Source organism: Theropithecus gelada, chromosome X (genome assembly GCF_003255815.1).
Source record: "Theropithecus gelada isolate Dixy chromosome X, Tgel_1.0, whole genome shotgun sequence".
In the NCBI taxonomy this organism is placed as follows: Eukaryota; Metazoa; Chordata; class Mammalia; order Primates; family Cercopithecidae; genus Theropithecus; species Theropithecus gelada.
The window spans coordinates 36975884-36988036 of NC_037689.1; the positions used below are offsets into that span (position 1 = coordinate 36975884).

At 39.2% G+C, this 12153-nt stretch overlaps 1 protein-coding gene across 1 annotated transcript in view; it reads right to left on the reverse strand.

Annotated features, from left to right (window-relative positions):
• Window positions 1-9129: 9129 nt before the first annotated feature.
• Window positions 9130-12153, reverse strand: part of VEGFD (vascular endothelial growth factor D) — a 39974-nt gene continuing 36950 nt past the window's right edge. The window contains exons 6-7 of the mRNA XM_025372528.1: window positions 10719-10914; window positions 9130-9793 (exon numbers count right to left, since the gene is read on the reverse strand). Coding sequence (XP_025228313.1) covers window positions 9667-9793; window positions 10719-10914 — 323 coding nt within the window. The 3' untranslated portion in view covers window positions 9130-9666. The remainder of the gene's footprint in view (window positions 9794-10718; window positions 10915-12153) is intronic.

Below are 12153 nucleotides of genomic sequence, written 5' to 3' on the forward strand. Positions count from 1 at the left end.
TCACCCTGATCCTTGATTACTTGTCTCTTGAGATCTCACATGGACTTCTTTCTGAAAACTGGAAATTGTATTTGCTTGTTAAATGTCTGCCTTCCCTGCCAGATAGTAAGCTGAGGCAGGATCTGTTCTTGGTAATGGATGTTCAGTAAGTTTTAGTTTAATACATGAATTTCTTTACCCAATGTCAGCACGCTCCCTGACACATATTAGATGCCCAATAAAACGTATTGAAAGTATTTCATGGAGTGTACCTTATGCAAATTACAGTGCAATAACATCATTGAAAGAGCATTTTAGTTGTGGGATTTGAATCGAATGAATGAGTTGATGAGTAAGGCAAGAGTAGCAATAGATACTTTGCCCTGTGTTGATATTGATGAAGCATGGGAGAATTACAAGGATGAAGACTCAAGGACACTTAATTAAGCTTTATAATTTGTAGTTGGTTTCACAGATAACAGCGACACTACCAGATAGGTACAGCATTGCTTTGGTCTCCTTTTCATTTTTGTAATAGGTTTTAAGACAAAGAGGGGGGTAGAAATCCTGGAAGGTATAAATGAGGGTTAAGCCTCGTTTATTGAGCCCCTGGTTTGCCCCTGCCATAGTTCTGATCACAATCCACACTTGAAATTCCACCGTGAATCTTTTTTCAAAATATAACAAATATTTCTTATTTTTATCATCAAACGTTTACTGAGTGTCTGCTCTGTAAAAGGCCTTGTGGGGAATACAAGGAATATTAAGCATAGTCCCTGTGTTTCAACAGCTTTTTATTTTTTCTAGCTTTTCCTATACATGTTATCAATAGTCAAAAGAAATCCACTTTTCTTAAAAGGTTCTTTGTGTTTCAAATATAGAATAGGCTGACCTTTATAAATAGATATTAATAGAGGCACAGTGTTGCTGAGTATCTGTGGGGAAGGGTGTTGAGGAGCCTGCAGGCTGTTCCAACAAAGTCTGAAAACATTGAACATTTATTTAAAGCTCCAGCTTCTGTGCTAGGCACTGAGCATTAAAAGGTAAATAAATCATGATTCCAACTCCCAAGGGTTCACAGTCTCACCTGGGTACATGACTTCATTTATAGTCAGTTAAATCTTAAGTAAAGGTCTCCATTTAAGGCTATATTCTAAAAAGTGAAAAGAAATTTTTAGAAGCAAGATTAAGATATAAATCTGGAGATGATTGTAATTATAGTGTCCTGCCTAAATATATGGTCTCAAGGTATGTCCTGAGAAAATTTTCTCAGGAACCACTAAAATTAGACTAAGATACTTACATGCATTATCTTATGATTGCACTTAATAAAATATGAGGGCAATTGGTACCAGTTTTAGTATTAAATGACCTGAGATGATGAAGATGTAAAATAAATGTAGATACCATCTTCCCTTGAAATTCAGTTTTTCGTAACTTCATATGTAAATTAGCTCTTTGGGATAATTTTGGAGTGGGAAGGCAACAAATATGTCTTGAGAGCCTACTATCTGTGTACAAAGCACGATGCAGAGAAAACCTGGCACGAGCTTTACTTGCAAGGAACCAAGATGGAGTTAAGGCATATGTAAATGTCTATGATAAAAAGCAGGAAGTGATAAATGCCATAAGATAAATATAAGAAAGATACTGGGAGTTCAAAGGGAAAGAGTATTTCTAGCTGCCAGCATTTAGCTAGAAGAATAAGTAGATGGAGTCGTGCAACTCTTGGGAACACGATAATTCCAAGAACAACATGAATGAGGTACAGACAGGCGCTGTCCAGCAAACACTGCTTTGTGATGACAAAGGAAAAGAGAAGGGAAAGTGGGCAGATAGAAGAAGAGTGGCATTTTCAATGCAGGTTAGAGCAAACTAGTGGAAGATCTTACTAAGGAAAACGGGCTTGATGTTGAGGTGGACTTCCAGCCAAGATCACATTTTCAATTGGTATTTTGAGACTCCTAACTCCCGATTCTGCTTCAAATAGAACAATAAGTGATACAATATAAACGAGAAAATTTAATGTTTTAGCTGTGATTTAAACAAGAAGATAAACATTTCCATGTAACAGAAACAGAACAAATATGCAAAATGATGATCAGGAACAAAGTCACATAGGTCCTGGATTCTGTATGTGGCAGCAGGAAGATGTGAACCAGGGTTCAGCCCCTGTAGAATAATAGACTAGCAGGGTTCCGTGTGTGGCTTGATATAGGAACCAGTTTTGTGAGAGACTGTTACAATGGTGACCTTCAATAAACCAGTATTCCATATTGGCAACCTTGTCTAATCCTCTCCCACATTGGCTCTGGGTTTGGGCATGTGACTGGAATGGCCAAAGAGACATTAGTAAATGAGATACCACAGATGCTTAATAAGTGTATATTTACTGGGATACGTCTTGTTGGAACCTTTCCTCTTGAAAGCCAATGGCTATGCTGTGAAGCTCAGACAAGACATTGAATAATGGCAAGTCACATGGAGAGAAGCCCTGAAGAATGAGAGGTCATCTTGGGCATTCCAGCAGTAAGTGAGTTCCCAACTTAATATAACCGCTGGAATGACTTCAGCCTATACTATGTGGAACGAAAGAACCACTTAGCTCATCCTAACTAACCCACATAATTATGAGAAATAATAAATCATTATTTTCTCAAAACACGAAGTTTTTGGGTGACTTGTTATATAGCAATAGATAACCAAGCCTCGTTGCTTAACTATCTCCCCTACTTGTGAAGAGACATTGAAAGAATTTTTTGCCAACAGTCTGGGGATATAACTTTGCTAACAGAACTGAGCCAAGCAACATAATTTGCAATTTTCCACTATCACTGTTAGTCTGGGGGATATAAGCACACACACACACACACACACACACACACACACACACACACACACGGGGAGAGGAGAGAGAGAGTAAGAGAGAGTGAGAGTAAGAGAGTGAGAGCGAGAGAGAGAGAGAGAGAGAGCTCTCAAGATTGGTTTATAAACCAAAATTCAAAAACAATGGAAGACATATAATACTAAGAAAGACAACACACAAATGTAACAATGGAAGAAGAATTCACTCTAGACGCAATTCAAATAATTTTTGAAATTACATTTTTTAAAAGAATAAGAATTTGGAAATAAAAACATGCAGAAATTCAACACCAGTGGATATAAAAGAATCAATTACATACCTCGAACATGAAGATGTTACTAGCATTTTAAAAACTCGTTATATTGATAAACTTTAGGCGACACACTGTTGAAACAAAGGTTAGTGTGGTGCGAAAGAGTAACTAAGGCAGTTACTTCTTTTTGATGCAGAATATAGAGGTGAAATGTCAAACCACAATCAAAGCTTTGTCCTAGGAAGATTGTTCCAAGAACTGGAGAAAAGGAAGGTGAAAGAGTGGCACAGCTGGAGAAGAGACCAATTAGGCTGTTTCAGTAGTCCGGAAGCCTCCTTGCAATTTAAAGTAGGGTCTGTAGATCAACAACAGCAACTGGGAGCTAGTCAGAAATGCAGACCCTCAGGTTCTCCAGACCTGCTGAATCAGAATCTGCAATTTAACAAGGTCTGGAATGATTAGTACGTACATTATAGCTTAAGAAACCAGCTCTAGACTAGAGGCAATGAGGACCCGATGTTTTCTCGTGGCAATAAAAAACAAAAAAGAGAGAGACAAGGAAAATCACAGGATATTGGGATTTGTTTGAGCAGTGTCCTCCTTTTTGTTTTAGCACCCTTTTTTGAAGACCATCCTCCAGTAGCCTCCTAAGGAAGAGTGCATGGGAGATGGGGGGATTTTCTAAGAACTTGGATGTCTGAAAATTTATTTTTCAGCCCTCCAATTTTATTGATAGTTTGGGTGCCAAATAGTAGGCCGGAAATTATTTTCCTTCAGAAGTTTAGCAGCATTGCTCTAGCCTGCTAGCTTTTGGTGTTGCTATTGAGAAGTGTAATGTCATTCTGATTCCTGGCCCTTTGTTTGAAATTATCATAATTTTTCTTTACTCTGGAAACTTACATATTATCTCTTATTCTCCTGTGTCCTGAAATGTCATCATTTTGTGCCTTGGTATAGGCATAGTTTCACCTTTTGGACTAGGGACTCAGGGAGCCTTTTCGCTTGCCAACTCATGTACTTCGAAATTCTCTTGAATTTTTAAATTGTCGATTACATCTCCTATTGTGTCTCTTCTCATTTCCTGTAACTTCAGTTATTCTGATGTTAGTCCTTCTTATCTTTTCACTTTTAATTTCTTATTTATTCTACTTCCTAGGAAATTTCTTCAACTCTGTCTTCCTTTTTTTCTATTGAATTTTTAATTTATTATAATAGTTTTAGTTTCCTAGGGCTCTATTATGTCCTCTGACATTTTCTTTTTTAATAACACCTTCATTTTATTTATTAGTTGCATTGTCTCACCTTCTTCCCTCACCCCCTGGCTATTAATGATTTGAAGTTTTCTTCTGTTTCATCCAAATTGCTTTTTTCTGTGTGTTTTACTCTCTGTCTTTCATGTTAGAAATTTTCTCTGGATGTCTGGGAATTCATGGCTGCTTGCTCATATTTAAAATAAAGGGACAAAGGAGCTGATCTGAGGTCTGAGCCCAGGAATGGGGCTTGTTGACCTGATTGGGCTGTTCCATTGATAGTCCCTCCCCCAGCTAATTTTAGTTGTTTTTAGGTCTTTTCTCTTAGGCTGGTAAGATTCCCCCCAGAGAAACACTTTTCAAGTACAGATCCAACTGCCTGAATTGTAGTTGCACCTAGTATGTACGCATTCACTTAACCCTCTTGTTAGTTCAGCACCCTGCCCTCATGGATGTCAGGCATCCCCCATTCTGGATGCTATCTCTTTTACCATAGCCAAATGACTAATAATCCATCTTTTGCCTGGGCTTGGAAGGAGCAGTCACTCCACCACAGGGAATGTGGGAGAAGATTTGGGATCAAACTGTTTCTTATACAGATTTTTGGACTGAACCTCATTTTAGCACTCCTCTCATCCTTCCCACTTCTAGAGGTGCTTGGGACACCCACTTCTGAGCCTTTTGGGAACTCATCTTTCCCAACTTTTGGCTTAAATTATGTTTTTTTCAGGTTGGCCAAATCATTTACAACTTATCTGCGTGCTTTTCAGCTTTCAGAACATTGTTGTTTCTGTTGACTTTATCATTCACCCTGTCCTTGTGGGCTTACACTTTAAAAAAAAAAAAAAAAAAAAATCCCAGGCCGGGCGCATTGGCTCACGCCTGTAATCCCAGCACTTTGGGAGGCCGAGGTGGGAGGATCACAAGGTCAGGAGATCAAGACCATCCTGGCTAACATAGTGAAACCCCGTCTCTACTAAAAATGCAAAAATTAGCTGGGCATGGGGGCCTGTAGCCTGTAATCCCAGCTACTCAGGAGGCTGAGGCAGGAGAGTCACTTGAACCTGGGAGGTGGAGGTTGCAGTGAGCCGAGATTGTGCCACTGCACTCTAGCCTGGGTGACAGAGCGAGATTCCGTCTCCAAAAAAAACTAAAAAAAAAAAAAATCCCCTAACTCTTTAGGAGTATTTACTTTACCCAGGGCATTGGAAAAAAGAGAGAAAACAAACAAAAAACAAACAAACAAACAAAACTAACGTGTTTATGCGCTATCTCTATTTAGAGTCCACGCCAGCAACACTAACATTTTAGAGATATACCACGAACATAACTAGAACCCATCAATAAATATATCCATGACTTTATTTAAATTGTGGAAAGCTGAAATTTAAATCATTGTAAATTTTTAGCTTCATTGGGTTACACACTACACAATGAAATAAGGTGAGGTCAGATGATTCCAACAATCGATCAAGGCCAGGTAACAGTGTCATTTTTTTATAGGGGTTCAAGAAGCAGTCTAATTCATTATATTTAATGTTCATTGATGACACGTGATAAAATAAGAAGTATTTTTACACAAAGGGTTGGCTAACTTTTTCTGTAATGGACCAAAGAGTAAATATTTTCAGCATTGCAAGCCATACAGTCTCTGTCCCCAAATACCCAATTCTGCTGTTGTAGAGTAAAAGTAGCCATAGACAACACATCAACAAATGAGCATAACTGTGTTCCAATAAAGCAGTATTTACCAAAACAACAGGCAATGAGCTGAAATTGGCCTATGGGCCATTGCTTACTGACCACTGTTTCAGAACAAACAATATCAGTGATAAAATTACCAAAGACAGACTTTCTTTCACTAAGCCATTAACAAGGGTCAAATAACAGAATTTTTTTGCTCATTTTCACTTCATAAATATTTTGAGAATAGATTAAATTGCTTTCTAGAGTTGCAACATCTGAATAATTCAGACATGCATATAATCTAGCTGAGTTTGAAAAACATGAGTTATGTAAAATTACTCTTCACTTTTTAAAGAGATAATTTCATTCGCTCGTCACAAAATCAATGTAATAATTTATTATTTATTAAACAGTTATTTATTGAGTACCTAACATATGCAAGACATTGTTCTCACACTGAGGATTAAGACTAAATTAGACAAAGTCCAGCTCTTGCTAACCAAATCTATTAAGCTCACAATTTTCACTGAACTATGGCTTTTTTTAAGGGCCTTAAAACGTAATGTTTGTATAATTTCCTTTATCAAGTCTCTCAGACAGTATTTTAATCTTCATTCAACTCTGATCATCGTGCTGCCTAATCTGTTTCCATCTCTAAAGGGCCTCCTGCCACACCGTTTTAGTCACAGATTTATGATGTGTGCTGTCACATTAATAATTCTCTGGCCCTGTGGTATAATCAGGGACATCATGCATTGCTGGCATTTATTGTGTTTGCTTAAAGCTCTTGGAGTTTCTCACATACTTTTATTTTGCAACAAGTTGAGAATTTTCAACTCATGTTCCAGGGCTGTTAGTATGACAAATATTTCCATGCAATGTCTAGTGAACTCTAATAAAGCAACAGGCCAGTTACCCCACCTCCGCCCTCAAGGACCAGACCCATCCTGACCCAGCCTCAGGGATCCAAGTGCAGATCTTGATGGTAATTGGAAATTAAGGAGGAAGCAGAGGGAGGGGTTTTAGAAGCACAAAGCCAGACCACATTGAGTTTTGGCTTAGCTTAGAATTCCTTATGATAATCTCCATCTAAATGGCAATTATGAAGCCAGAGGCATTTCGAGCCAAAACATGGTTTGAGTTGGTTTTAGGACAGATCCAAGGATCCAGTATAAGCCAAGAACATCTCAGAGGTCCCAAGCTTCTGGGATTTGCTCAGTCTCCCTTCTTTCCTTCAGAATAATTCCTTTGAGTTATAAGATACATTGTATTGTTCAATTTTTTAACTCTAATGAAATTATCAATTCTGAGATTTAGGGAAATAAGATTATCATTTACATTTGACAGATGAGAAACCTGAGGCTTGATGACATTGTTCAGGCTTACAATGTGTTTAGGTGGCAGAGTCTGTCCTTAAATTCATGTCTTTTCTCCTCAGTGATTCATCCCCTCTTTTTGCCAGTCGAGGATAAGCAAAGTAACTCCTTTAATTGTGTGGTATCGTTGAATTGTCTTCTGCACCAAATCTCAAAGGAATTTAACCAAATATCATGGAGAAGTGGGGAGTGGTAGAGACTGAATGAAAAGGCAAAGCAAAGAGTCGAATGCTGAGTATGTTTCCAAAAACTAAGTTATGTGCAAGCATTTTCAGAAGCCTGATTAAAAATACAGTAAAATGAGAAGGAAGAAGCCTGTTGACATCAAGGTCATAAAGTGAGAGCAAGAAGAACAGTGGCAGAAGAGGAGTGACTGGGTTGGCACCAGTAAATGACAAGAGCAATGACAATGGCAGCACAGTGGGGACTGGTTCCAAGGCCAGGTGAAGGTTAGCTCGTGTCCCCAGGGCAGGGACTGAGAGTTAAAGCCAGGGAAGCATCAAAGGACCTAGAGCCCCAGGCTTCGGAGAATTTCAGTGAATGAAGGGAGAATTCAGGAACTGCTTAGGAACCCTGGCAGAGGAAGGGTAGGGATTTAGGCCAGGATCAAACAATGCCACTACCATGGGCTACATTTGTTTACTATTCCTTTGTTTATCATTGTCTTTCTCCTTTTGATTGTACTGTTCCAGGGTGTTCTGGCCTGAGAAACCTGGGTTACACAAATTTGATCAGGACACAGTTTCCAGTCATAATGAGGTTACAGTATGGTGGGGAGATAAACAGAAACACAGCTATTTACACAAATGTGTTGTAAGTACCATAATGGGTTGTGTGTGTCTATATACATATCTATCTATGCAAGATACTATGCAGGGATTAATTTTAAGTTATTTAATACATAACTTAACTCTGCTAATGCTGCTAAATTCCCTCTGTTATGGCAAAATTTCAATGAAGTCTATGTCACCAACAAATTAGATGTAGGAGTACTTTGAGGAAAAAGGCTTTATGTGGCCGGGTGTGCTGGTTCATGCCTGTAATCCTAGCACTTTGGGAGGCCGAGGAGGGTGGATCACAAGGTCAAGAGTTCGAGACCATCCTGGCCAACATGGTGAAACCCTGTCTCTACTAAAAATACAAAAATTAGCTGGGCGTGGTGGCGTGCATCTGTAGACCCAGGTACTCGGGAGGCTGAGGCAGGAGAATCACTTGAACCCGGGAGGCAGAGGTTGGAGTGAGCCGAGATCACACCACTGCACTCCAGCCTGGCGACAGAGTGAGACTCCGTTTAAAAAAAAACAAAAACAAAAACAAAAACACAATGCGATAGCTGTAGAACAGAGAGAAGAACTGTGTTGCCATGAGAGTTGGGATGTCCATGACACTGAGATTTGAGTAAGTGCAGAAACTTGGAGCCAGAGGTGGCCAGAAGAAATGCAAACTCTCAAAGAGGTCAAGGGCATGGGATGGGGATCAGGTCAAGTTCCATTTAATCTCAAAGCACAGAGTGACTCGCAGTGGATTCTTGGGTCGCATTTGCTTAGCCTCATTTAGAATCTTAACCTTTCTGAGAGCTATTCCCTTGGTTTCCCAAAACTGAGGTTCAGTGTTTGTGTGTCTCCCTGCACCTTCCACTTCGAAATTCCTTTCTTTCTTTAAAACACTTTTCCTTTAGCATAAATATAGAGTGGAAACATATTAAATAACATAAAATTCTATGGCTTGAATAATGGTGTTTATTTTCTTTAAATACACTTAAATATGAAACATCAGATGGTAGTTCATTAAACTGGAAGACTATAAGCTGGACAGTAATCAGAAAGTCAGTACTGATCATACAAATCAAATTCTGCATAAGAAAGAATCAGAATAATTCACAAGAGTTGCGATTAGCAAAGGACTCAGAGACTACAGTTTTCCTCATCTGCTCTGAGTAATCAATCACATGGCACTTGCCATTCCATGACCAGCACACCTTTCTCATTCACCAAAAATCAAAAACAAAAACAAGACTAAACAAAAGGATGACATGGGTCCCCTCTTCTCCATTCCTCGGTGTGCAGAGGCATCTGCAGCTAGAAGACATCCATGAACCAGGGACTCCTTAGCTGTGAATGGAAGGTTGGTCTGGATTCACTGTGGTGCTGTGTAAAACGAATTTTTTTTTAACACCTGGGAAAAAAACAGTGACAGCAACTTGGCAAAGCAGCATGCTGTTAAAAATGACAGGGATAGGGAACTTGGAACACTGAATCAAGGATTCTCTCGGCTGTGGGGCCCTTGGGCAGCCCTTTTCTCCTTTGGAAAGCGGCAATGCTTTGCACACGCTGTTTTGCCATTTGCACATGGTCTGGTATGAAAGGGGCATCTGTCCTCACAGCTGTTGCCAAAGAAAATAAAGATGAGAATTCAGAATCAATGACTGGATTCAAAAGAATAACTGTGTTCTGATTTGATTAAGTTTTCAGAGGCAGTTTTTCAGACATATATTTAAAATGTCAGTATAAAATCCTGCATGGTTATCCCACATGGATTCAAAATCTATTAAAGTGAATCAGTAACCTCCAAGTGTTCTATTCATGAATAAATTCCTTGCTATATAAATCCAATGATATTCCCTCCATTAAAGAAAAAAAACAAACATATATTGACATATACAATGAGAGACCGAACTAAAGAGGTTGATGATCTGAAACCTCCCCTTCCTAAAATATTATTATTAAGCAATATCCTAATAATTGCTTAAATTTTACCAACTTCATTGTTGTTTAAGAGCTCTAAACCCAGGCCAGGTGCAGTGGCTCACGCCTGTAATCCCAACACTTTGGGAGGCCGAGGCAGGTGGATCATGAGGTCAGGAGATCGAGACCATCCTGGCCAACATAGTGAAACCCCGTCTCTACTGAAATACAAAAATTAGCTGGGCGTGGTGGCATGTGCCTGTAATCCCAGCTACTCAGGAGGCTGAGGCAGGAGAACCCCTTGAACCAGACAGTTGGAGGTTGCCGTGAGCCCAGATTACGCCACTGCACTCCAGCCTGGAGACAGAGCGAGACTCTGTAAAAAACAAACAAACAAACAAAACACTCTAAACCCATAATAACAGGCAGGATTTTCTTAATTTCATGATTAATCATCACTCTGTATACCCTTGCTTATTCCTTAGCTGCCAAACCTCTGTTCTATTATCCAAAAGGGACTTAGGCACTAAAGGGAAAAATTAGCTTACTAAAGAATCCCACCAAATTAAAATGGCATTTACATTAAATGTCATGAGTAAAGGCAAGACAACTCAAGGCATTTACCTGCAGGTGTCTGGGTGAAACAGCTTGTGCTTCTGGCAGCAGGTCTCCAGACTTTCTTTGCACTCAAAGCAACTGCAGTTTTTGGGGTGCTGGATTAGATCTTTGGGACACGGTGTTTTACAGACACACTCGCAACGATCCTCATCAAACGTCATGTGTGGTCCACAGAGAGCTGGTTCCTGGAGATGAGGGTGGTCTAAAGAGGAACAGAAACGTATTGGTCAGATAGTTGTAGCGTGGATAATTGGATCACCAAAGTTGATTGTATATTTTACGTCATCCGTGAGTAACTTGGATTCACCCAATCTCCTTCCTATAGATTTATACCCCTATTTTTTTTTACAAGGTGAGGAAGATTAGCCTCTGATTTCACAATACAAACACAGGTTTGTGTGTTTTCTTAGGTTTGTGATTTTTAAAATATCATAAGCTGAATGTTTTTGATAAAATATTTTTAGAGATTTCTATGTTGATGACTTGTTTAAAATGCAAACTTCCACAACCAAGTATTAGTAATAAAATATAGGATGTCTAAGGGGTTATGAGTCTAGCTGTCTCCATTTTTTGGTGGAGATTAAAAGGAGAGACATACAAAATAATTGGTGTTGTAGAAATACACCTCAGACATTCCAGACCAGGGGTAGCAATAGTAATGCATGTTCTCACTGCAGATCATAACACTAGTATAAAAGATATAACAGCAACAATCAACTTTGATTCCACCAACATCTGCTGGAAGATACATTCAGGTAAAGGGGAGGGTCTGAGAAGTTTTTGACATACTCGGCTGACAGATATTTCTTCTAGAAGGTGTATAAAACAATTGAATAGCTACTACTTCAAATCCATTTCTGATTAACAAGTTGAAATTCATTGCAAAATAAATGGAAGAGACAGAAACTTTGGAAGAACTTGACTCTGTCCCTTTAGCATTTTTGAAGGTTTTGGAGGGACATACATGTTTAGTAGTTTTCTCCCCAAACCTGCTTCTCTCCCAGTTTGCCTCATTTAGGGAATGGTGACATTATTCTTGACTCGCCTGCTCTGGTAAGTCTGAGCATCATGTCCACTCAGTTCTGATTCTCTAAATTTGTTCTTTATTTTCCATCCCCCTGCCACTGCCACAATTCAGTCTGTACTTTGTGTTTCTTGTGAAGATGGCTGTCGCTCTGTCGCTCATCTTGCCACCACAAGCTTTATCCCTCCAACCTATTCTTCACACGATTAACAAATGCAAACCAAATCACTTCATTCCACTGCTTTGAATGCATTAAAAGTTTCCCTTCTCACAATAAAAACCAATTTTCCCACCAGGACATACAAGGCCCTCCATGAACTGGACCATAATAACCTCACAGACTCATCTTCTGTTTCTCGCTCTCATATATCCTGTGTGTTCCATTTACACCAAATGACAGCACTTTCTGTTGCCCTG